Genomic DNA, 27661 nt, shown 5'->3' on the forward strand with positions numbered 1-27661 from the left:
ATTTGACCACTGCCAACTTAAATTCGGGACGGGCATACAGTATCATCATGAAAAGGTTGGATTACTTTTGACACTTCTGGCAAAAGCAACAATTAACTAGTAACGCTAACGTTACATGTTCCAAGTGCATTCCTGATATCGACACCTGTTGGATGCTGCTAGTACGGGAGAGGAGGAGCTCTTGGATGTAATTTTATCTTTTTGACGCATCTCATATCGGATACAAGACCAGGCATTATCAGTCCTGTTTCCCCGCCCTTCTCCTTCCATTTCCAGCCTCCTGTGTTTTGGCCACATTTGGCCTATTAATCAAGAAGTGTGTGGCCCCTCTGCTGCATCAGCATCATTGCTCCCGCATACAGAGGCCCTGCATCTTGGAGGAAGCGGAGGGCGCTGTCATGAAGGTGACAGTGACATTTGGGCGGACAGGTGTGGTGGTGCCCTGTAAAGAGGGATGGACTGTGAGGGACCTCATCCAACAAGCCACACAGAGATACAGAAAACTGCTGGAACAGGTATTCATAAGTTACACATATCAGCTGCTGTTCTTATCAGAGGAGTGGAAAAGTTTGCCTCTTACATGACTATAAAATGCCACTTACAACATGACTTGATGAGACAAATACATTTGTATTATTATGGAATGGAGGAAAAAGCAAAAATGTGGCACAAGGAAGCTCAGCAGTCCAAAAGTGAATCAGAAAAGAGAAAAAAGGAGCTTCTTGGATACTTATAGACAGATTTTAATTACGAAGTAAAGTACATGTCTACTGCAATAGTTAAACAAACAATGTACATCTTCAAAATAGACAGGGGCCCCTGTCTATTCTTGAAGATGTAATCTGTCTATAAGTATCCAAGAAGCTCCTGTATTATTATGGAGATGGATGCTTTTGTCCAAGTGATGGCTGCTATGTGTCAAACTGAGTTTCCTAAGAGCAGAAGTACAATAACATAGTGATTGTGAATTCCAAATAGAATAATTGACACTAATAGAATGCTATGAAGTAGAGAATGGATTTTTTTTTAATTTGAGCTAGATGGGAAAATCTGAACTAACTGGCTAAATATGAAAAAAAAATCAAGTGTAGTTTGTTTTTCTTTTCTCACAGAACTGTCATCTAATGTCATTGCACACCTAGGCTAAAATGGAGACTTATTGTATCAAGAAATCTGGAAAAAAAATCTTGACAAATGACAGTATTTTTGTAGTTGTTTGTGCTACACAGCATGGCGTTTATGACGATAAAGCATTATGCCTAATTACACTTAGAAATAATATGATAATTATTACTAGTCTGTATTCTGGTATGTGGTCACTACAATCTCTTGCTTCTCATTTCACACATTATTCGACCTCTTTCCAAAGTGATCATAGAGAACCTCATTATGTCACCCCTAAATGCATAAAAATAGGAAAGGAAATATGACCAAACATTTTCTCTTTCATCCTCTTTGACCGAGCTGTTATCATACAGCCCATATCATATCCTCACATCATTCTTTTGTTGCTGACATCAATAAGCTACATTATTCATTCTCAAAAGTAGTTTTATAATAATGTCTGAGATTTTCACAAACTCATAAAAGACTTGGGAAATTAGGCTATATCACTTTTTATGAAACATTCATAATATATAATATTTCATAATAATACTTGAGATTCTTCCCGAAGTCATAAAAGAATAAAATAAAAAGTGCCATATGATTTTGACATCCCAAAGTCTTGGGGAATTAGACAAAGCTGTGGAGGTCTAGCTCTCCATAATTGCTGTATGAAAAATTGAAAGCATTTCTGATATGTGCTGTGATCGGCCAGACAGGAGCGAATCGTTTCCATTTCAGTCTTCAGTGTAAAATGCAAATGACTCGCGCTTGTGATTCCTTTAGGACTGCTGCTGATTCCTTGTGGTGCTCTGAGGGCAGGGACCCTGTGACCCCCATCAGACAAGCAAATCTTCTCAGTGACTCACTTCATATTGGCTCCATTATTCAAACAACACACCAGTCAAATAGACAGGCGAAGTTTGGATTGAGAGAGGAGTGTTGAAGCTATGTGTGCGCGTGCGTGGATGTATGAGTGTTTGTTGTGTTTATGTGCAGGCAGATGGAGAGACACCAGCGATGCACTTGTTCATTTCCATCCTTCTCTCTCTCTCTCTCCCCTCTGCATCTTTCTTATTCTGCCTCCTGTTTCATCTCTCTCTCTCTTTCTCTCTCTTCCCCCATAACTCTCAGCACTCAGCCCCCTTGTCCATTTTGCCCTCCCTCACCTTATTTATCTTCTCCTTCTTTCTCTTTAGTGGTGGGGGAAAACAATCAATACAGCATAGTATCGCAATATTTTGTGCAGCATATCGATACACAAAGCCAAGTATTGCGATATTTTATTATATAAATTGTCAGGTGCATGCAACATTTATGACAGTTTTTATGACAGTGTTGGTCAGTCTGTCTGCTTGACAATCCCAGAATAAAAATGATTAAAGTGAAATGAACACACTGGAAACTTTATCTCCTTAAAGCAGCTACGAGCAACTTTTTCGATTGTTATTAAACAGTATAAATTTAATATCAATGCATCACATCTTACCTCTAATAGTCGACGATACCAACGCAGAGTAGTCTCGCTTGAACCCCGAGTGAATCGGCCAGTGTTAGTGTGTCTGTAGCCAGGGCAGATCAGGAATTGAAATGAAACGGTTTGCAGCAGCCACTTCGGCCATAACCACAAAATAACTTCCAAAAAACCTGTTAGAATATAACGAGAGATGTTCCCGCGAGTATGCGTGGCGTTCACATTGTTTATGTTATGTTGCTAGGCAGCGCAAACGGCGTAAAAAGGCAGCTGCGTTTCACTTCCTGGTTTCACTTCCGCGTTTCACTTCCGGGTTACCCGGTCCGGTCGCTCTAGAGAGCCCCCTGTTGGCGCGAGTTTAGACAGACTATAGACTTAATAATCACCTAAGGGAGCAATCTCAGATACACACGGCTTTGGTCTCGTCGACTATTAGAGGTAAGATGTGATGCATTGATATAAAATTTATACTGTTTAATAACAATCGAAAAAGTTGCTCGTAGCTGCTTTAAATAAAACAGATGTTGACAATGTTTTATTCCTTTGGGGGACATAATTTGCAGTTGAAAAAAAGTAGTAATTCACAATATATCACAATATTTTTTAAATCGCATTGATATTTTATCGTGACTTAAAATATCATGATAATATCGTATCGTGTGGCCTCCGGTGATTCCCACCCCTATTTCTCATGCACCTCTTCTACCTCCTCCTCTTTTTCGTGGCATTCCTCTGTTCACCCCTCTGTGTAATATAGGCTAGGCTCATTGCATGGAAACCTAGGCGATATTTGAAAAGGGGTTGATTAGTCTACATTTTTAATAGTCTGTCATTGTAAACAGCTGGTTTTCGACAAGACTTGCATTGTCTTGTGTCAAATTTCAAGGTCATTTAAGTGTTGAGGAAGTTAAACAGGGTTTTTGCCTGGCTCAGAATAGGATTTTGGGAGGTCTACGATCATGCTTACTGTCATGCCTAGACTACATTTGACTGTTGGGTTAGTCAGTGCATAGTTAGGGGTATCCTGGACACAAAATTGATAGAGTAAAAAAGAATGCTTGATTTTTGAGTTGTCCTGATCTCAAATATTGTCAGAACTTATGGCCCATTTTTTTTTACAGGAACCCCAAGTTTTAGAAAGGAAGCAATTTGAAAGTACAAATGTCACACTTTAACTTTGAAATTCTCTAAAATGATAAAGAAAATGCTTGATTTTTAGTTAGTATGCAGTGAGTGCTGTCCTGAACTCAAATACTGTATATCAGGCCTTTGGGGGTGGCTTGGGGGGCACCACATTTTTTTACTCTATGCAGGAAAACCTTGTTAATTAAGCATACCTCACCTGGTTAAAAAACAAAAACAAAAAAACATTACATGGGTGTGGGTCTGTTCAGGCAGCTGCACGGTGCTGGTGGACATCGGCCCGAACACAGCAACATGCTACAGCAACACGGCAAAGTTTGAGGTGTTATTAATGCTCTCTGCGAGACAGAGTGAGTGCTCCAGGTGGGTTTCCCTGCAGCCGTGCTTAATGGAGCAGCTCTGTCCTCTATTGATTAGGTATTTTGAGTCAGTCTGGAAATTAAATGCTTTGTTTTTTCTGTGTGTGGATGCAATGCCTTGCTAAGCACAAACACTTGCTCTCGGCGTGTGTTTTGTCCCGCTCTCTGTCTTCTTCTTCCCCCTCCTCCTCCCCCCCCTCCTCCTCCCCCCCCCCCTCCTCCTCCTCCTGCCCCCCCTCCTCCTCCTCCTCATCCTCCTGCTCCTCCTCCCCCTCCTGCTCCTCCTCCTCCTCCTCCCCCTGCTCCTCCCCCCTCCTGCTCCCCCCCCTCCTCCTCCTCTTCCTCCTGCTCCTCCTCCCCCTCCTGCTCCTCCTCCTCCTCCTCCCCCCCTGCTCCTCCCCCCTCCTGCTCCTCCTCCTCCTCCTCCTGCTCCCCCTCCTCCTCCTCCTCCTGCTCCCCCTCCTCCTCCTCCTCCTCCTCCTCCTGCTCCCCCTCCTCCTCCTCCTCCTGCTCCTCCTCCCCCTCCTCCTCCTCCTCCTCCCCCCCTCATCCCCCTCCTTCTCCTCCTGCTCCTCCCCCCCTCCTCCTCCCCCTCCTGCTCCTCCTCCTGCTCCTCCTCCTCCTCCTCTGTGGGATAGAGAACACATAGTTAGTCTCCCTCATTACATCTCATCCCCCCCCTTTAGATTTGTTTTTAAACACGATTTCAGACGGAAGCCCGTCTTTATTGTCACACGAACACTACAACACATGCATGCGGCCACAACACACACTCATGCCGACGGTGGCCGGTGAAATATGTCCTCTGCATTTGACCCATCCAGGCTTGTCCTTTCCTCCAAGGGGCAGGCCAGGAGCAGTGGTCGCTTTTTCTTTCCAGCGCCCGGGGACCAACTTCAGATGCTGTCGTCACTGGTCGGATGACGATCTTCTGCATGTTTTTAGTGGGGGGGTTATGTACGGAGGAACCCCCTTGGGGGTACGGGGAGAACATGCAAACTCCACACAGAAAGGCCCTTTCAACGAGATAGCCCACCTGGGCAGTAGGCACTGAAGATAGGGCGGGGTCACAACTCCAGCGCCCACAGCGTCCCAGGCGAGAATCGAACTCAGGACCTAGTAGGGCTGGGCGATATGGCCTCTAAAGAATATCGCAATGTTTTTCGGCTATATCGCGATACACGATATATATCTCGATATTTTTTAAATCTCTCATAAATGCTCAATTTAACCCTTCAGGCTTCATACACATTTTGACCAATGTATTTCCATGACTTTTCCATAAGTTCTTAACCTGTATTTTATGCACACCTGGGGTAAAAAGAAGAAGAAAGAAAGGGCAGATAGTGAGCAAAGATGGATGATTTAATATTCCATAGCTCTGACCTAAGCAAATCTGACATCGCACACAAACAACATTTCTGATATAATATGATTGTTTTAATAAAGTGTATCACTCAATAGTCAATACAAAAAATAATGGCTTTTATAGAACCGAAAGCCTAGCTGCTTAGTCTGCAGATAAAACATAAAAAATTAAATTAAGACTCTTATTGGCATGACGGCAACATATAAGCTGTCTGAATTTGGCATTGGGGCCAGTTCTATAGTGAGGCATGGAAAGCCTCACTATACGCCATCATATCTGTGTCGTTTCACTTTTGACTGAAAAATGATGCCTCTAGAGTCTAGATTAAAGAAAAGACACTGTGATGTTGACTTTTATGTAGGCTAAATGTGCGCATTCGTTTTCCTTATAGATCATGGCTGCCCCGCAGCTAGCTACGTTAGCTTCACGTTACCTTGCATGTAACGTTAGCGTTAGTTGCTTTTGGAGACACAAACCCTCAACGTTTCATTTTGAGTAGGCTAATGCATGAGGTTCTCTATGGTTTACGCCAGCTCTGGGAGTATGAAGTGCTTTAAATGCTGGGATTTTGGTCACAACAAGCTTGTAGAGCGCTGCCTGCTGAACTACTAGGTAGGCCACAACCAGCTAGCTAACGTTAGCCACCAAAACAGCTAACGTTAACGGCAAACAAATCCGCAACTCCTCCCCACGTTTGGTTTAGCGTAACGCCAGCTCAGACTTTCCCCATATCCCAGAAACCTTGCGGGACATGTATTGCAAATTGCAATAGTGGTTGTTTTGTTATAATTTGAAACTGTCAACAGACACACTGGAGGCCATGTTTCGCCACTCGCCAGCTGCTTGGGTTGGTTGGTGGGGAGGGTGTGTCTGACGCGGTTTGACGCGTTTGACGTATCCATGTGATTATTCCCCCTCCCTTCCTGAGTGTGACAGAGCTCTCCCTCTCAAGGGAGAGCTGACAAGAGGAAACGTGAAGCGAGTCATGCCGGCGGCTTAAGATATAAACAATGCATGACAATTATACTCGAATGTTCGCGATATAGTCATTTCTACATCTCACGTGGCACAAGCCGCGATACATCGAGTATATTCGATATATCGCCCAGCCCTACCTTCTAGCTGTGAGGCGACAGCGCTACCGACTGCGCCACCGTACCGCTTTTCGTTTCTCTCCATATATTCCTCTCTCGCTCTCTTCCCGTCACTCACTCATGTTCCTGTAATGCTAATCTGGTGTAGCTTTCTAATTATGGCTGTTAATGTATTTCAGGATTAGAGAGGCAGGATATGTGCGTGTCTGTGTGTGGTGAGGCACTCCAATCCCTAATCCTTCACAGTGCATCTTTTTAAAACATCATACAGACATCTCTCTCTCTCTCTCTCTCTCTCTCTCTCTCTCTCTCTCTCTCTCTCTCTCTCTCTCTCTCTCTCTCTCTCCCCCTCTCTCTCCCCCTCTCTCTCCCCCTACCCCCCCACCCACCCATACACTCATCTACTTGATCCTACTTACAAAAGCGTGGTGGTTGTATTATAAAAAAAAGTATTAATCTTGTGTGGTTCAGCGTGCATCCACTGTAGCTAACTGATCCTGGCAGTCCCATTTATCAGCTGCTTTGTTTGAAGTTCCCACAGCGGTGCTTAAGAGAAGCTAGCTCTCAGAATAGACATTAAAATCTGTTTTTTTGTGATCTTGAAAAGTGTTGGGGTCCTTAAGGTCCTTACACACCGAGCACGTTTTTTTCGTGCGATTAATTCGCACGGCAATAATATTTTCCGAACCTATATCAGTCAATGCAACCGTGCATACCAACGGCGAAGTTTCGCCGAGCGTTATTGCGGTGTTTATTTTTTCGAACCACGGTCGATTTTTCAGAAGTTCGCTTCCGACGTGTACATATCTGTGGCTGTGATTGACAGGTGGGTCAAAACTCGCATCGCAATTTCGTGCCGTATATTCGCATCGCTCTTGATGTGTAAGAACCTTTACTCTTGAAATCTTGAGATCATTTTGCTTTTTCTTTCTATTTAGGTGCACTGAAAAGTTACTTTTATGGTTGCACATTGACTGCGGCCTATTTATTGGACTTAATATGCATACTTTGTGTTATGCAGTATGCAACCAGAAGGATAGGAGAGAGAGAGAAAAAAAGGAAATGAGAGAAAGAGTGCAATTGTGTTTATATGTAGAATATACTGGGTTATACAGCGAAGTATTCTGTAGCCTTTCAGGTTGAAAGGAAAAAGTGCAAAACTGTACTTTGACTTATCTCCCACTTGGGTAACATACTATGTTGTGAATGATAACATTTGGCTAATTATCATCTACCTCACTCAATACATCAAACAACAAACCACTTCACTCAATGCCAAAAGACAGCTTGCTGATAGTTATGATGCAGTGCTGTCACTGTGACTGCTGTCACTTTTGATGGATGAGTGAGGCAAAACAGAATTGATGCTATGTGAAAGACAGGAGGAAATTATATGAAAGAAAAATAAATATGATTCTTTTAGGGAGGAGTCAGGGAGGAAATAAAGTAAAAAATAACTTGTTAGCAGAAACAAGATGAATCTAGGCCTAGGGAGATGGCTGAGATAGCAGGGAAGTGGGAGAGTGAGATGGAGGAAGGAGGGGAGTTGTCAGGAAGTTATTGGCCTGTTGACCGACTTCTTAATTACCTTAGAACAAACACGTGTGTGTGCGCGCGCGCGTGCATGTGTGTTTATGTGATTTCAAGTCCAGTCTGCTGAAGTATAGTATAGAGTAGCAAACCTGATATTCATAGCAACATACTGTATCTTGGCTCTTTTTCCAAGTGTAATATGGTTTGTGTTGCCTTTCTCAAATTGTGTTTGTGGACAATTAGTACATATGTGTATTAAACATGTGTCTTGTGGGGTCCAGATAAACCCCACAATAATAGAAAGAACCCAGTGGAAGTTGTTGTGGACTGTGTGTGTTCTGTACGCATGTGTATGTTGAGGCTTACGTATACAGTACCAGAGGTGCCCAAATTCTTTCCTATGAAGGGCCAAAAATAATCTGGATGGAGAGCCGTGGGTCAAAAATGTGTGAAATTACATTACCGTACTGTATTATTAGACAATATACCACCATGTGCTGGACTACTGTGAAATGGTTACCTATATTTGTGTCAAGTGTTGTTTGGTGGATTATCTATATATGCCTAATTTACCAGAAGACATATTCGTGCAAGATCTTAGGCTATGTTGAGTTTTATCGATCCGATAAAGTATGTTTTAAAATAAGGATGACACATTAAATTACTGCGCTTGGCGGATGCCTCAAGACAAGTGTGTATCATCTTTAAATGTCCAATACCATACAGAAGAGCACATTGAACAAACGAACAACAGCATTCAAGTCTGCAAAAACTTGTGATGTTATGTCACGTTACATAACCTTATGACGCTTACTGTATAACATGGGCAGAGCATGTAACGTTACTTTACATACCGTTAACGTTAAATGGTCCGCCATGTTATGAGTGTCACGTTACATGTATAGTATCTATACAGTTACGTGTGTCTACTAACATTATTAAAATATCACAAAGTAACGCTATTTTCTGATAATTTGCTAAACTATTACTTGCTATCTGCTAGCATTGGTTGCTAGGTTGCTTAATGAATTTCTTATTTGTGTTACTTCCCGCAGACTAGACGCCTTGCGGCACATTGCTGCCTCTACCGGTCGGAAGTATTACTGTTCTCATTATCCGATGTATATCGTCTATTTTCCTCGAAATGGGGCTATAATTTAGAAAACCGAGGACGTGAGAGCATGAAAAAGACTTGAAATTGTTTTTTTAGATCATAAACTCATTTGGAAAGTGTTTATTTAAGACATAGACCGAGAGAGAAGCTGGCTCGTTTCCCATTCCCATTGAGTTGAATGTATGTTCCTGGGGAGTGCTATACAAACTGCGCCCCCCATTGGCCATTTGAAATAATCAAATTTCAGCATAATAGAGGGAGGCTGAATTGGGCACTGCATAGAACCCATTCTCATTCAGATATCTTTAGGTGAAAGGTCAAGGGAGTGGACCCCTTTGAAAATGGCCATGCCAGTTTTTCCCTCGCCAAAATATAGGTTGGTGGTTGATGCATGCGTGTGTGTGTTGTGGTTTCATTGGCCCAGGGAGTGCCAGGTGCAGGGGAGGAATGCTGGGGAGGCCTGGCCAAACGAGCTGATATCATGGTATCACATCACATCCTGGCCCTACGCCAGAGCACAGACAATTAGTCCTGAGAGGGGAGGGAGGGGAGGAGCCTCTGCAGACAAACCACAGGAATGTCTCTTGGTTGAGCCTGACACCTATTCACTTTGTTCTCTTCCGCTCTATTCGCCAAGTTAAGGATGAGTATAATGGCACACGTGTCGCCTTTGTCCACTTTATCAGCAGGAAAGTGAAGCAGCCGTCTCTAGAGTGCGCTGCCATCTGTGTCCTTCACAATAAGACTGGGCTCACCCACTGCACCTTTAGTCAAGCAAGCCGCACTGCATTTACACTGTAATTCTGAACATTCTGAAAAAACTTTGGCTTGACAACTTCTTCCTAGTCAAACCATTGATAAATAAGAATGAATGAATAAGTATGAATTTTAAAAATGACCAATCGTTTTCACTATTTTACTCGCCATATTGATCCTCAAAACAAAAATCACCCCCAGGTGTTGAAGTGGTGCACTTTTGTGCATGTCCGACCCGTGTGTGCGTCTGTACGCGCGGCCATCCGTGCTGTGTGTACGTATGTGTGCGCATTTATCGGCTTGTGCGCATTTCGAGCTGCTCTCTCCATAGCGTGCCAAAGTCTCGCCAATGAGGAAAGGAATTTGCCATTCATTTCCAGACGTATCTTAAACTGTGTGCGTGAATGTGTCGTGCGTGTGGTGTGACCGTGTGTGCGTGTGTGCATTATCGACGAAACGCTATCGTCGTCCTCGAGACGAGACATTTTACTCTCTCCACCTGCGCTGTGCCTCAGCTCTCTGTGCAGACCTTGTTGCCTCGAGCCAGTCTCCCCAAAATCTCAGTTCACTCATCTCGCCATAAACACACAAAGTCACTTATAGAAGTGGCTGCTCCCCTTAAAAATGTAACCTACACAGGATGGAGTATTAGACAACCTGTTAATCAGTAAACATTTCAATCACAGATAAACGTAACTGTGCTTCATTAGATGACTAACACAATCGCCTTGTGCACAGCTGCTGGAATGTCAACACAGTGGTTACCACCATGCCATTCCCACCAGCAACTTTCTGCCTTTGCATTTCACAAGAGATGGGCTTTGTTACTACTAGGTGGCCAAAAGCTGGCCCAAGTTAACTCAACTTTTTGCTAGATGGCGACACTATTAATACTCATAACACTCATAATATTGGCATACATGACCTGTTATGATATCTTTAGTTTTAGATTGAAATTGTGGGTATTGTTTGTCACAATCCCAGTCCCCTGTGGCAGCTGGACTCACCACCAGGCAACTGATTGTCTTGTACTGTACATGGTTTGGAGTTTCATATTTTTGGCCCAGTACCCAGTACCACTACTACCCACATTTAGGAAATGTATTTTTTCCTCGTGGAATTGATGTGAGCTTGCACAGGATTTTCTGCCTCTGACAAAGACTCTGGCTTTGGTCTGGTAATGACTAGCACTGCTATTCTCACCATAAATCTCTTTTGCTAAATACATAGGGGCTATGGTAAATACTAGTTCATGAAGAACCTGAATGGGATTCCTCAGCGCTCTCAGTCTGTAAGAAAACTCTTGGCTCAAATACGCCCTCCTGTAAGCAGCATTTTAAATGTAAACTGACAAAACTCCCCACCTACACTGAGCTAGAGTACCGTAAATTCCGGACTATAAGCCGCACCGGTGTATAAGCCGCACCTTCAAAGTTGACTATTTTTTTCTTATATAAGCCGCACCGGACTATAAGCCGCGGGTGTTTTAATGGTATTTTTTGTTTTTTTTACAGTGCACACAGTGTCCGCGGTGTGGTGAAAAGAGGGCAAGAGAGGAAATTAAAACAGAAGTGGATTTATAGTTAGAAAGAGTGCTAAAGAAGAGAGAATTCCGTTTTTTATTTTTTTATTTTAGTTACCGGTACTCACAGTACTATTGACCAGTCCAACTCAAAAGATATTCGGCAGTTTCACTTTGAGCTCTTGTTCCGCCGCTGTCCATCAATGGTTATGACGAGTCTCGCTGGGTACAGTACGCCAAAGCGATATCCATTGACTTTAACCTTTTCGATGATGCTGTTGTATGTTGCGCGTTTCTGTTGCACCAACGCGGAGAGGTCCTGCCGGACGAAAAAGCGCGTACCCTCCCAGGTGAGGGGCTTCTTCCCCGCAGCCTGGAGGATGAGTTGACGGTCGGGCCAGCGGAGTAGGCAGATGAAGATGGCCCTCGGTGGCAGGCCGGGGTCTGGACTTGGCCGAGGCGCCCGGTGTGCCCTGTCCACCTCTGGTGGTTTCTCGCCTTCCTTCAGGTCCAGGATGTAACACAGGATTTTGCCACGAAAGCGTCCATGTCACCAATCTCAGCTCCCTCTTTTACATTGATCAGGCGAATGTTATTTCTTTTACTCCTGCTGATTAAGTCATCAACCTGCGTGTGCAGCGTTTCGATGTTTTTGCATTTTATCCACTTTCGGACTCACTGTGTTGTTTTTGTCCTCCAGTGCGCTGATGCGCTTTTCCGCATTATAAACTCTGTTCACGGTTGCATTATTTTCTTTAGTGAGTGAGTGGATGGACTTCTGCACGTTTTCAAACTTGTTTTCAAGCTGCTCAAACCTCTGAGCGATGTCGGACTTAATCGATAGTGTTTCACGGAGTAAAAGTTTAGCCCAAGCCGTGTATCTCCAGCCTCCAGCAGGTGAGTCATTTCCTCATTCATGGCGGTGATTGCTTCTTTCTTTCTTTCGTCTTTTTCTTTCTGCTTACCTGTGTTGTGTTATGTTATGTTATGTTATGTTATGTTATGTTGTTAAAAGAGGGCAAGAGAGGAAATTAAAACAGAAGTGGATTTATAGTTAGAAAGAGTGCTAAAAAAGAGAGATTTTTTTTTTTTTTGGGAAAAAAATCCATAGATAAGCCGCACCGTTATATAAGCCGCAGGGGCCAAAAAAGGCCAAAAAACGGGAAAAAAGCCGCGGCTTATAGTCCGGAATTTACGGTACATGCTGTTTCCTTTGTCTACACTGAGCTAGAGTACATGCTGTTTCCTTTGTCTACACTGAGCTAGAGTACATGCTGTTTCCTTTGTCTACACTGAGCTAGAGTACATGCTATTTCCTTTATCTACACTGAGCTAGAGTACATGCTGTTTCCTTTATGGGAACTGAATGAAATTGTTCAGCTCACTGTGTTCCTCAGCCTAGAACGGTGTTCTGTTGAGAGAGAGAGGGGGAGAGGGAGAGAGAAAGAGAAAGAGAAAACAGACACTCCATTCCAGCATAAACAAACATGTACCTGTTAGTTGGTGACTACTTTGAACAGTCTAGAAAGTTCAAAGTTTTAAAACAGCGCTGCAATTCTGAGTCAGAGCAGAGGTTTTACTACAGCCTGCTAATCACACAGAGATATAGCATAAGCATACTATCAATGGATATAGCCCATTTCATAATTTTCTAGGTCATGTCTTGAGGGCTGAAAAACTCAAATGGCCCAGGATTATCTGTAATAGTATCATGCAAACCAAGTGCTAATCCCCCCTGATTTTCAGATTAGATCAGTGTGTTTACAACTCCTTATCTTTAGGCTTCCGATATCTGCTTGTCCCTCTGTGTTTAAAAAGGGGCAGAATTGGAGGTACAGTACGAGGTTTCTGCAGTTCACTGACAACACGCAACACTTAATCCACACAATCCTCCCCAATCTCAGATTAGATCAGTGTACCCACAAGTCTTATCTCTCTCCCTCTGTATCTCTGTCTCCTTAGCTTTACGGCTTCAGTACTGTAACGTGAGATCAAAAGGGGTTGTTGACCTCCAAAATAACAGCAGGTCACCAAAGGAATGTGTGCTGTCAGTTTCTGCAAAAACCTTGTTGCTCCACACTTCACTGATTTTTCTTTCGAGCTATTAAGGGATGTAACGTGATTATAATTGCCGTGCTGTGGCTCACATCTGCAGCAGTCAATTTGAAAGGCAGAGACAGGTTGCAGTGTTTATATGAGATAAGTCATGCTCGCTTATTTAAGATGATGCGGATAGTTAGCAAATAACTACACTAAATTATAATGGTGATGCAATGACATCTAAAAAACATAATCAGTGTTTGGCTTTGTGTTTGGCTATACCTGTACTTGTCAACAAAGATATTAGACTGTAGAGAGAATAGCCTTTGCAATTGTACAGTTGTTTTTATTACCTGCGAAATCACCTGATTGGAAATGAGCTGGAATTTATTTGGCTGTAAACAAGGAAATATTCTATTTGATCCTACTCTGTACTCTTTTTGACCTGTTTTGATTGGTAGCAGGCAGGTTTGCCCTGGCTTTTGTGGAAGTGTAGTCAGTCAACTTGTTTGTAGAGTGGCCTATGTATGTATGTGAGGGGGTGAAGACTTTCCACTAAACTGTTGTCGGAAAAAGTAAAACTACTGGAACCCATTCTGAAGAGCAACAGGAAAAGACACTGTTGGGACTCAGTGGAAAGGTTCTGTGCAAAGATGAAGGAACAAAAGATACAACATGTTTTACATGACACTTTGGGGTTGATATTTTCCTTCGTAATCATAAAAAAAGCATTTACAGGGATTGCCTAAGAGTTTAACTCATTCACCGCCAATGACGTCTTTGACGTGTTATCAGAAATAGCCCTCCCCGCCAATGACGTGTTTGACGTGTTTTTGTTTTTATTGGTGCAGCGCCTGCAGCAAACACTTGCCCAGCCTGTGACACAGACACAGGTCCCTGCCTTCAAAGGGTAGCCGACAGCACGCGATCAAACACATACCGCAGCTGTTGTTTTGAAATTGAGCAAGAGGAAAAGCAGAGAACGGGTAACGCTTCCTTGTGCAGACAGGAGAAACGCCATTGAAACGCCCTCGGCGCGCTGCACGAGCTGGAGTCGCCTTCCTCTGTGCCAGCCAGGAGAAAACGGGAGAAAGTAATCAAGAGATGTGTTTGATCATCGGAGGAATGAGGAAATGATCGATCAGTTTGCGAGGGCGGTGAGGACGTGTTGAATAGCCGAGGGGAAAACGGGAACGATCAAATAGCAGAGTTGATATGACAGGGAGACATGGACGAGGACGGGTGTACCAGAACAAATCAAAAATAAACACAGGAACAGCTAGGCAGCAGCGGGCAGAAGGCACTCACAGCAGCCCGCTGTCCTTCTCAAGAGCTCTTCAGTTGGTTCATGAAATCGCTGGGCTGCGTGCCCTCCAGTGTTGCTCCTGGCCAATCCCAGCGCCACAGGGCGTGGTTATTGCTTATCCTATGTTGGGTTAGAAATCTAAAAGGGGGATCGTGTGTGTGTGTGTGTGTGTGTGTGTGTGTGTGTGTGTGTCTGTCTGTCTGTCTGTCTGTCTGTCTGTCTGTCGGTGTGTCTGTCTGTCTGTCTGTCTGTCTGTCTGTCTGCACACTCACACCGAGTAAACTGTATTGTTGAATGTAAAAAAAAAGCACTTCATGTGTGTATATATAATATATATATATATATATTTTTTTTTTGTCATTTGTGTCCTAACGAATAATATTTACATGTCTGATGTCAATACAGTTCAAAATAAAAGAATTGAGAGTGAGTTATGCCTGAGATTGTGCCCTTTTACAAAAATGCTTTTTTCTCCCTTTTCTCTTCCCAGACAGGCTTTTTTGGTGAACATGGGGTGTATAAAAAGGGTTATAAGTAGAGTACAGAACATGCTAAAAGCTAACTTTCTTTTTGGGGGTGAAAGTAGAGACTTAGATCTTCATTTCGAGGTATTGGACATCACTGTAGTCCTAGTACAGAATTTACTGTGGGTCTTGAAAGATGACCAAACATTATGGAAATACTTGGCCTGTGCCAAAAATGCCAGTCAGATATTGGCAGTGAATGAGTTAATATGGCCTGAAAAACCCTGATTGACCCTGGCACTCAAGGAAGATAAACAGTGTGCAAGAGTGGAAATAAAACAAAGCAAAGCCAGTGTTCAAAACATCTCTCTGGCTCATACATCTGCCCTGGGTGTGAGCCAAGTCAATGTTACAATGTTACATCTGCCCTGGGTGTGAGCCAAGTCAATGTTACAATGTTACATCTGCCCTGCGTGTGAGCCAAGTCAATGTTACAATGTTACATCTGCCCTGCGTGTGAGCCAAGTCAATGTTACAATGGAGTCACAATGAATTCCATCAGGGAAGGGAGGGAGAGAGAGGGAGTGGCAGGATAGAGATAATAGTACAAACAGCCCAGAGTCACACACAGTCTTGTGTAGCAATGATGGTTGAAGGAAGGGTAATTTGAATTCATCGTTCTGTGACATAATGGAGAAATGCCCTCTTTTTTAAAAATACATATATTCCCTCTCACCTGTAGTGCTATTTATCCATCTATATAATTTTGTTTTAGTTGCCTGAGTTTTGGAGATATCGGCCACAGAGTTTCTGCCTTCTCTCCAATACAATGGTACTGGATGGCACTAGGCTTGTGGTGCTCAAAGTGCCAAAGAAATACATTTGAAAAACTCAACAGCAATGTCTCTTTCCAGAAATTAATTATGACCCCGTTACTCAAGATAATCCACAGACCTTGTTATGAGCAGTTTCATGGAGGAACTATTTTCTTTTGACCAAACTACAGCCGCTAGCTGCTAGCTAGTTCCTACATGAGGCTGCAAAAGAAAATAGTTCCTACATGAAACTGTTCACAACAAAGTCTGTGCATTATTTTGAGTAACCGGGTCATGATTTCTAGTGACATGCATGGATACAGAACTACACCTTTTTTCTCTCTAACCTTCTTCCTTATGAGAGTTTTCTGTTTTTTTTTTTTCAAAGCTTTGACAAGCACAAGAACGTCTTAATGGAGACCCACCCTGTAATGTTTTGAGTCATACTTTTCCCCAGCGTGTATGGTTGTGTGTGTGCGGGGTATCTCCTCCTCTTCAATCACCATAAATTCAGCCATTCTGATATATTTCACAAACAATTTCACACAAATTCACATTTAACACATTGACTGCCAGCCGTTTTTTTCTTGCTGTAGGTAGCTTCTGCCAAGCCGTTTTTTGAGGATTGTGGCTCATTTTACAAGAGCCGAGGATTATTTTCTGCTTGGAGTTTGTGAACATACAATATCTCAAAAGTACTAATAGAATGTGTACTTTCTCTGTCTAAAAGAGTTAGTTTGTAGAGTTAGTAGTTATGTAAGCATTAGCAGTTGAATACAGCATGGTTTTAGCATCAGAAAAAATATTCAGAGATAAACGGCTTTTTGTGAAATTCGATAGAACTGTCACTTTAACCATTCATTTTTGGCTCTCTCTCTCTCTCTCTCTCCCTCCCCCTCTCGCTCTCTCTCTCTCTCTCTCCCTTCCCCTCGCTCTCCCTCCCTCTCTCTCTCTCTCTCTCTCTCTCTCCCTCCCTCTCGCTCTCCCTCCCTCTCTCTCTCTCTCCCTCCCTCTCGGGAGGGAGACGCACTAGGTTTAATCCTAGTGAGAGGGGGAGAGAGAGAGAGAGAGAGAGAGAGAGGGAGGGAGGGAGAGAGAGAGAGCGAGAGAGAGAGAGAGAGAGAGGGAGAGAGCGAGATGGAGAGTTGCTTCAACTCCTCCCTCTTCTTGGCTGCAGCGGCCGTCACAGTCTAAGTGCTTTGCTGCTGCCTGTGCCTGTCTGCACGGCCGCTGTTTGAGGAAGTCGGCATGGACTTGCTCGCTTCTTGGAGTTTTGGTTGAGAGAAGCTTTTGCGATTCTGGTCATATTTATGCTGCGTGTTTCAAAGTGTGTTCCAACTGTAATCTATTATGTAAATTTGCAATCCCGCATCGCCAGCAATCAGCGCGAAAAAGAAAGCGTTTTCCCCCATCAATTTTCATGAGAATGGCTGGGGTGAGAATGGCGTGACAAGTTAAAAAAAATGCTTTCCTTCCTCTAGCCAGGAGAGCACTGTTGCCACTTAGTGGGTCGGTGGAATGGGTTGTAAACGTTCGGTGGCTCCAATAATTATATAAGAGATGTAAAAGGGTTAGATGCACAACCCACCGTAAAAAAAAAAAAATCGATGCCAAAAACGTGTAAACACGTTGTTGGCAGTCAACAGCTGGATTCTGAAAACGTGTTTACACGTTGTTGGCAGTGAATGTGTTAAGAAGAGATGGTTATGGGTCCCTTAAGATTCTCTGAGGAAAACGGTAAGGGCCTTCTCGCAACGCATAAGGGAATTTTTAAGTAGCTAAGGGCAAATACTCACAGAGATCTAAGGGTTTTCCCTTACAACATCATAAAGGAATCCTTAGGTGATTTTATGGAACTATCTTTTTTTCACCCTAAGGCGGCCTTAGATGGTCATTTAAGGGCAACCTTAGCTGAGGGGGTTTTAGGCAACCGGGCACTGACCCTGAAAGAAACTCTTAATGGGAACCCACCCTGTATTGTTTTGAGTCATACCTTTCCCCAGGCTGTATGGTTGTGTGTGTGTGTGTGTGTGTGTGTGTGTGTGTTGTCTCAATATGTTGTTCAACAACCTGCTCTGTGTAGTCAGCTGTCCAGTGCAGGGGCGATGTCATTAATCACAGAACCAATACAGCAGAGAGAGAGAGAGAGAGAGAGAGAGAGAGAGAGAGAGAGAGAGAGAGAGAGAGAGAGAGAGAGAGAGAGAGAGAGAGAGAGAGAGAGAGAGAGAGAGAGAGAGAGAGAGAGAGAGAGAGAGAGAGAGAGAGAGAGAGAGAGAGAGAGAGAGAGAGTGTGAGAGTCTCGGCTGGAGTTGTAATCTGTACAAGTCACCTAGGGGAAGAGGTGTAAGATGTAGGGGGGGAGGCAAAGAGGAGGGCACAGATGGAAGGAATAGGGGAGGGAGAGTTGAACAGGGAGAGATATCCAGCCTACTGTAAATGAGGACGAGAAAGAGGGAGTTGGAGACCAGGGGAGGAGGCCCTTGTGTTGTGGCTGCCGTGAGGTTTGGCAATGGCATCTCTCTATTTAAAGCCCCCCCCCCCCCAGTCAGTTTTGTCATTTTTAAGGTATTTCATGTGTAGCTGCTCTTAGGGCTGGGCGATATGGCCTCTAAAGAATATCGCGATGTTTTTCGGCTATATCGCGATACACGATATATATCTCGATATTTTTGAAATCTCTCATAAATGCTCAATTTAACCCTTCAGGGTTCATACACATTTTGACCAATGGATTTCCATGACTTTTCCATTAGTTCTTAACCTGTATTTTATGCACACCTGGGGTAAAAAAGAAGAAGAAAGAAAGGGCAGATGTAGTGAGCAAAGATGGATGATTTAATATTCCATAGCTCTGACCTAAGCAAATCTGACATCACTGTGAACACAAACAACACTTCTGATATAATATGATTGTTTTAGTAAAGTGTATCACTCAATAGTCAATACAAAAAATAATGGCTTTTATAGAACCGAAAGCCTAGCTGCTTAGTCGTCTGCAGATAAAACATAAAAAAATAAATTTAGACTTGACTTTTATGTAGGCTATGTGCGCATTCGTTTTCCTTATAGATCATGACTGCCCCGCAGCTAGCTATGTTAGCTTGCATGTAACGTTAGCGTTAGTTGCTTTTGGAGACACAAACCCTGGACGTTTCATTTTGAGTAATGCATGAGCTTCTCTATGCTCTATGGTTTACGCCAGCTCTGGGAGTATGAAGTGCTTTAAATGCGGGGATTTTGGTCACAACAAGCTTGTGGAGCGCTGCCTGCTGAACTAGGTAGCCTAACCAGCTAGCTAACGTTAGCCACCACAACAGCTAACGTTAACGCCAAACAAATCCGCAACTCCTCCCCACGTTTGGTTTAGCGTAACGCCAGCTCAGACTTTCCCCTAATCTCAGAAACCTTGCGGGACATGTATTGCAAATCGCAATAGTGGTTGTTTTGTTATAATTTGAACTGTCAACATCCACACTGGAGGCGGCCATGTTTCGCCTGCTTGGGCTGGTTGGTGCGGACGCGTGATTTCGAATCGCACATAGGTTAAGGACTAGAGGTCGACCGATTAATCGGCCGGCCGATTAATTGGGGCCGATTATTGGCATTTTTAATTAATCGGCATCGGCCTGCAAAAAAAAAAAAATTTTTTTTTTTTTTTTTTTTTTTTTTTTTTTGGCAGGCCAGGCCAGGCCAGGCCACTGGGCATTTGCCCGACGTGCCCGATTATGCAGTCCGCCACTGAATGTGAGTCTTCTCATGCACCCATGAGCCTACTGTAACGTTACGTTTCCTCAGTCACCACCATCTTCTGCAAACACACTTCTCCCATCAAATGACAGCAAATCTAAACAGTTACATTATTATTATTATTATTATTGTTAAAGCAGCTACGAGCAACTTTTTCGATTGTTATTAAACAGTATAAATTTAATATCAATGCATCACATCTTACCTCTAATAGTCGACGATACCAACGCAGAGTAGTCTTGAACCCCGAGTGAATCGGCCAGTGTTAGTGTGTCTGTAGCCAGGGCAGATCAGGAATTGAAATGAAACGGTTTGCAGCAGCCACTTCGGCCATAACCACAAAATAACTTCCAAAAAACCTGTTAGAATATAACGAGAGATGTTCCCGCGAGTATGCGTGGCGTTCACATTGTTTATGTTATGTTGCTAGGCAGCGCAAACGGCGTAAAAAGGCAGCTGCGTTTCACTTCCTGGTTTCACTTCCGCGTTTCACTTCCGGGTTACCCGGTCCGGTCGCTCTAGAGAGCCCCCTGTTGGCGCGAGTTTAGACAGACTATAGACTTAATAATCACCTAAGGGAGCAATCTCAGATACACACGGCTTTGGTCTCGTCGACTATTAGAGGTAAGATGTGATGCATTGATATTAAATTTATACTGTTTAATAACAATCGAAAAAGTTGCTCGTAGCTGCTTTAATGTATAGAACAGTATAGAACATGAATGAGTTCTCTGACATACTGCTCTCTCGCTATAGCCTACCAGTCACTACTGAAATCTATACCGCATAACCCAATGTATTTTTCTATTTAATAAAAAGAATAATCAAAAACATGTTACTGTACTGGCTAAGATAACATCTTATATTAGATGTAGGCCTACAGTATAATGTTATATTCGATTTTCAATGTGCATGAATGGATAATGGAAATCTAGGCTACTAGATTTCTTTAAAAAAAAATACCAACAGAAGAATATTGCACATTTTTTGGGGGCGTTACCCACACGTTTAGCTGTGTGTTTCTCATTCCACGAATGCACAATCCTTACAAGTTGTACCCCGTTGTAAAGGTGACTAATCAGGCTTTCCAACTATATAAAATACAATACCAATTGGTATTATTAAAGGGGAGAAATAATCGAGCAAAATAACGTTTCCAAACTTTTTTTGAGGAGTTTATTTTAATCGTATTTTATCGAATGAAAAAAATAATAATAATCGGCATTATATATCGGCCATCGGCCGCCCTGCTCTCTAAAGATCGGCATCGGCATCGGCCATTGAAAAAGCAATATCGGTCGACCTCTATTAAGGACGGGTGTGTGTGATGCGGTTTGACGCGTTTGACGTATCCATGTGATTCCCCCTCCCTTCCCGAGTGTGACAGAGCTCTCCCTTGAGAGGGAGAGCTGGCAAGAGGAAACGTGAAGCGAGTCATGCCGGCGGCTTAAGTTATAAACAATGCGTGACAATTATACTCGAATGTTCGCGATATAGTCATTTCTACATCTCACGTGGCACAAGCCGCGATACATCGAGTATATTCGATATATCGCCCAGCCCTAGCTGCTCTGCTAATTAGCTAAAGTGTTCGCCACTGTCTTTTTTTTGAAAAATAACATTCTTTTTGGCTCAAAGTCTTAAAATGTAGCTCGTGGCAAAAACGGGTGCTGACGTCAGACATTGTTGTCTAACGAGTGATGTGTCATAGACTAATACAATATTTAATACTACAGTAAATAGCATCTCCCGTTAGCTTGGTGTTAGCCTACGTTCTTACCAATAGATGATCTTTGGCGTAAATGATGATGTGCTTTGTTACAGCATGATGAACATTTTCATAGAACATCAATGTTGTACAGGTAGGAACAACTGACTGGAGGGGGGCTTTAAGATAGTAGACAAGAGGGTTAGTTGAATTCAGCGGTTCAGTATGAGCGTGACAAATTCAAATATATCCGGTTCAAATACAGTCTCTGCTGGCACCAGTCTCTTTCCATAAATCTGTACTCTCATGAATTTTGAGGGGGTTGACAGACAGCACCCAGAATGCTTCACAGTAACCTTTTAGCATTACAGAAACCATCAGATTCAGCACATTCCGTCAACACATTGCAGAAAACGTTGATGTCCAAAATGTCACCGTTGATGTGTGGTTTAGGTCTGTTCACATTTTAGGATGCTGATTTGTCTTGATAACTTGCTGTGTTTCAGGAAGGGGACTTCCTGGTTCGGACCCACCATGTGGAATACTGTGACGGGGGGATCCTGGACCCCGATGATATACTGAGCGACCTGGTAGAGGACAAGGACAAGGTAAGAGTAGCCCAATCTGGGTGGGTCTGCTCCTGTGTATAGCATCTAATTAGGGATGCACACAATTAATCGAAGCTCAATTACTCGCTCGTTAAGGATTTACTCGAGCATGTGAAAAATGACTAGATCAAAACAAAACAAAAAGCAATGTGCATGCTGCCAGAACGTTTTTTTCAAATCATTTTTCAATGATCCTCCAGAGGGCGCAATGGTATTACTGTAACAGACTGTTCAGTGTGTATGCGAGGCTCTGTGGATGTCCCCTCAGAGTTGCCGTAGAACAGGAAGTGGGGGACTTTGTTGTTGACAGAGACAGAGCCGGTGTTGACTAGTGTGCTTAGTGCTAACGCTAGGCGCTAGCTGTCTGAGAATAAATGTGGAAACGTGTTATAACGTTACAGCGTTACAACGTTATTAACAAAGTGTAAGTAATAGGCAGACCCGGACACTCGGCTACATCACTATAGCCCTTTTCAGAGTCTAGACAAATGCTCTACTTGAACAGTGTTCATTCGGATAAATTGGCTAGCTCCTCTTCCTCAAACCTGGAGCAACCCACCATCAGCGAGGAAGAGGAAGAGTTGCGACGCACGTACAACAACAATCACTTGAACATTGTTCATTCGGATCCTAGTCTCACCTGGACTGGCCCGGAAGGACGACTGGTTGTCCATGTCTGGAGGTCAGGAGCAAATCTGGCATGTACACGGTGTGAGAGTTTAGGAACTGGATGACTAAAGTACCTGAGGAGAAGTGACTTGTGTACATTTGTCAGCGCCTGGTGAAAAGAAAATCCTTCAGCTTTGAGTGACAGGCTGCCCTGCTGTCATGGAGTCCGTGCATCGCTCAAAGCTGCTGGACCAGCGCTTTGAGCAGCACCCGGAGCCGTTTTATGGAGCTTTTTTGACGTGAGATTGTTGCTTTTTTCTGCTTCCTGGTTTTGTTGGACAATCATGGTTACTTCTGTGCAACTCTAGACGTGCTGTAGTATTTCACAAGGTGAGCAGGACAGCCGTCTCTCACTTGATGATGAAAATACGGATTGACAGTGATATCACATCAATGGCGGGGAAGCGTTGTCTCATAAATGGCGCAAAAACACGTCAATGGCGGGGAAAGAGTTAAAATTCTGAATCTGATTTCTGTTGATTATTTCATACAAAATATGAGGATCAGGATTACATGTACTTGAAAATATTTTTTACCACCTTTGCATTGACACTAACACATTTACCTTACATTACCGCTATGCATGTCAAAGAGACACCGGAAATCATCGATGCTAACACTCCTGGTTCTTCACTGTTTTCGCCTATGGGACTTTTGAATGGGTTTTTGGCGCGATGCTTCTAATAAGGTCTCTGGGCAACGCAAGATTAATCAAACGTGAACCAGTGTTTAGTAATATCATCTTCACACATGAGGACCACTTTTATGAGTTTTGAAGCTTTTACGTGCCGTTAAAAGGGCAGCTAGCTAGCAAACGGCTAAATGAGACTACACTAGTTGAGTCGACGGCGATATATAGGTCAATAACGTCATCACTTCAAAGGACGAACACGGAAATTCTCTTCCCTCACCTGGTTCAGCCCGTTCAGCCCGGGGTAATCAGTGCACACATCAACAACAGTCCAGGTTGAGTGCTGACGTTACGTAGAAGCCTATGCGACAGTGTGTAGTTCTGGATTAGCTTAGCTCGAGCTTTTTACTTCTAGGGCTCGCATTTACGCTACAAAACTCATGAAAGTGGTCCTCATGTGTGAAGATTATCCAAGTGAACTCTGGTTGGCGTTTGATTAAGCTTGCATTGCTCAGAGACCTTATTTGAAGCATCGCGGCAAAAACCCATTCAAAAATCCCATAGACAGTGAAGAACCAGGAAGTCCGGGACTTCCGCGTTCTGACTACAAAAATACGTCATCCCTGGGGCTCTCTATTGAGTGGCCCAGTACCTGAGTGACTGACAGTGAGGTAGGCAGACAGATCCATCCATCCCAGCAGCCAGCCAGCCAGCCAGCCCACAAGGAAGACAAACTGCTAAGACCAGTCAGTGTCACCAGTCCACCAGCATCATAATTGAATCGCTGAGATTGCAGATCCTTCCCATATAATGCAATGCGTTTGATTTATTACTATTAATTAGTCTCCTATTACTGTGGGCCAACTGCCTAGTTCATGTGCACAAGGGTGTGTGTGTGTGCGTGTGTGTGTGTGTGTGTGTGTGTGTGTGTGTGTGTGTGTGTGTGTGTGTGTGTGTGTGTGTGCGTGTCTGTCTGTGGTCGCACACTAGAGGATTGAGCTGCAGTGGCCTATAAGCCACTCCCTTGGATAGAATATTGCCTCACAAGCAGAATTCCAAAGGAAAAGGTTTTAACTCGCCTTAAGCGTTAGGCTATGTCATTAGCGATTCACTTTGGGGGGCTTTGCAAACTTAATCCATATATTCTCTATTTTTCTCCTTTCCCCCCCTGAGGGAAGTGTCATTTTTCATTTTCCCCTTTGGAAAGTGGATTTTTTTCCCTTACTCTTTCATGGACTCTCTGCCATTATTCGAATGTGATAAATGGCCTGGAGATTTAAGGCTTTTTGAACCATGGCTGAGGACCCTAAATTAATCTGGAGCCACTTCTGGTGTGTCTGCACATAAAAACACTAACAACATGTTTTAATGAGCCAGTGTCCTATGGTGAACTAAATGTGGGACACAGCCTGAAAAAGAAGCCACAGGCTAGATCATGCTACTCTGAAATGTATATGACCCTGTCCTTGCTTCATATGCCTTTAGGATGGATACATCCTGCACATTTGTGGGATATTCTCTGAACTAATGAAGCACAAAGTTGCATTAGTAGGCAATTTCTCTGTGTCAAATCATCATTTCTGTGGTTCTTTTTGGATGTTGTGATTCGCGAGGTGATTCGTTAGCATGGGTACAAAATTAACATGTTTTAATCTCGAGTTGTAAACATTTTGAGATGGCTTTGACCTTGTCAAGGTCGCAATTTGAGCCCTAGTGCAGTGGAAAAGTGTCTAATGATTACCATCTTTAGGGCCAAGCAATAATATTCCCACAACATGTTTTAGAGAGAGGCTGCAGCCTAGCTTGTTCTCTGTCAGATGAGCTACTCAGCCTAGATTTGTCATGTCTCTAATTCAACGGAAATTATTTTTTGAGTTCACTAATTTCAAGATGAAACGTGGAGAAATATTCTGAGGGGCGAGTTTGGGGTCAGCTCCACGTCAACCACATCAGATCTCTCCTTCAAGTTTGCCTGTGTGTGTTGGATTTGGTGATGTAAAACTCTGTCTAGTCCCTTCTTTGCTTGTCTGTCTGTCTGTCTGTCTGTCTGTCTGTCTGACTTTCAGTTTTTCTTTCTGTGTCTCTGTCTTCCTTCCTTCCTCCCTTCCCGCTTTAACCAGGCATGAACATTATATTATTGGTAATTATGGCCAATGAAAAGCCCTCATGAAGGGTGGTGGGTGGGAGGGGTTCCAACATGATAGACAGCCAATGCCCACACCCTAAGGTCAGAATCCACGGCCGTATCAATTAGCGAGCGGTGTAATAACAACGTCAGAAGAGCAGCGTCTGACGGAGGGGGGTGACTGTTCTGAGAGCCTGTTTCCATGGTTCTGTCGGGTTTCAAAGAGCAGGCTACATTGGCCATGCTGCTGAGCTGACTAGTTTTCACTGGGATCCTGTTTCTAAAGCCATAGGCTACGTTCACACAGCCATCCTTAGTGCTTGAATCTGACTTGTTGCTCACATCTGATTTTTTGTGTGGCTGTTCACACAGACTTTATTTTATTTTATATCCCCCCCCCCCCCCCCCCTCGATTTTTTTATCCCATTTTTATCCCCCATTAGTGCTAATTTAATTTATTTATCCTGGTTGCTACTCCACCCACTGCCGATCTGGGGAGAGCCGAAACTGGCTCCATGCTTCCTCCGAGACATGGGCAGTTAGCCAGCCGCTTCTTTTCACCTGACAGGGGAAGCTTCACCAGTAGGACATAGCACGTGGGAGGTTCACGCTATTCCACCCAGTTCCCCTCCCTCCGAACAGGCGCCCTTAACGACCAGAGGAGGAACCACATTAGCAACCAGGATGTTGCATGTTTTGGTGAGGGGTTCCTATATGAAGGAAATCCCCAGGGGGCATGGGGAGAACATGCAAACTCCACACAGAAAGGCCCTTTTGACGACCCCACCCGGGCAGTGGGCACTCGAGGACATGCGGACGGGCACGCATTCCTTCAGCGCTCACAGCGTCCCAGGTTAGAATCAAACCCAGGACCTTCTAGCTGTGAGGCGACAGCTCTACCACTGAGCCACCATGTCCCCCAAACACAGACTTTTTAAATGTGGCCCATATCAGACTCCAGTGTGAACAGGTCATGGCCCTGAAGTGACCCGCATGCGCAGAAGAACAACAATAACGTCACATGCAGCACACTGCTGTTCTACGTAAACCCGGAAGAAGACACCAGTAAACATGGTGTTTCATCTGTTTACGGTTTAATTTACAAGTTATTGTGCAGTGGAAGCCAGCAAATACGGGAGCAGATGATAGCGAGGAAGAGGAGAAAGAGAGCCAAAATTTTAATAATGGCTTTCTGTGGAGCAATAGCTGCTACTTCTTGCTAATACTTATAAGGTCTAAAACCTCACTGTCCCTCCACTGATTAGCTCCCTTGCAGCTGTCCTCCATGTTTGTAATCACAATCTACCTGCTTGGTCCTCCCTCCTGCCGCCAGTGCAGAATAGTGACGAATGTTGCTCTGGAATTACTTAAAAGTCACATTGAAGCATTAAGTCAGATATGGGCCAGATGTCTGTTCACACCGCAGTCACATTCCAAAACATCAGATTCGAATCTGATGTTTTTCCACGTTTGAAAGTAGCCCAGGTCGTCTTTAAAAAAGTCACTTTCAATGTGACTTTCAATGTGACTTGTACTGTTCACACACAGTTATGAAAAAGACTGACCTGAGTCACTTAGGGGGGAAAAGATTAGATTCAAGCACTAAGGATGGCTGTGTGAACTAGCCATAGTGAAGGTGTTCCTGTCTGGAGTTCCCCTGATCAGGCCTGAGAGCATGAATGTAATGTATCTGTTTTACAAACACACACTCTCTGGAAGACCCTGACACAGTAAAAACTTCTTGCCACAGCTCCATGAAAGCGGTTGGAAAAGAAGGCTGTACACACTACAGCACTATAGGCCAGGACTAAATTGAGCTTGATGTGAGGGGCTGAGGTTGGAGTTGGGGATGAGGGCATGATTGGCACGATTCCAGATGGCCCTGCTCCCTGTAGGGACTGGTGTGTGCTGTTGCCATGGAGATGGAGTGTTCCAAATCTGTCAGCTAGTTAGCTACAGTACAGTTGGTGCCAGCAGCCATAGCCAGTGTTTGCTCAGGTTGTTGGTTCAGGGCCTTGAGTTGGGCGGGATGCTTGTGTGTGTGTGTGTGTGTGTGTGTGTATATGTCATCAGTGCAAGA

At 43.7% G+C, this 27661-nt stretch overlaps 1 protein-coding gene across 1 annotated transcript in view; it reads left to right on the top strand.

Moving 5' to 3' along the window:
* Positions 1–398: 398 nt before the first annotated feature.
* Positions 399–27661, top strand: part of LOC310777830 (partitioning defective 3 homolog B-like) — a gene marked incomplete at both ends in the record, with an annotated part of 422164 nt that continues 394901 nt past the window's right edge. The window contains 2 exons of the mRNA XM_083638182.1: positions 399–515; positions 22055–22156. Coding sequence (XP_083494308.1) covers positions 399–515; positions 22055–22156 — 219 coding nt within the window. The remainder of the gene's footprint in view (positions 516–22054; positions 22157–27661) is intronic.

This window comes from Poromitra crassiceps (genome assembly GCF_964638095.1).
Source record: "Poromitra crassiceps genome assembly, chromosome: 6".
Classification (NCBI taxonomy): domain Eukaryota; kingdom Metazoa; phylum Chordata; class Actinopteri; order Beryciformes; family Melamphaidae; genus Poromitra; species Poromitra crassiceps.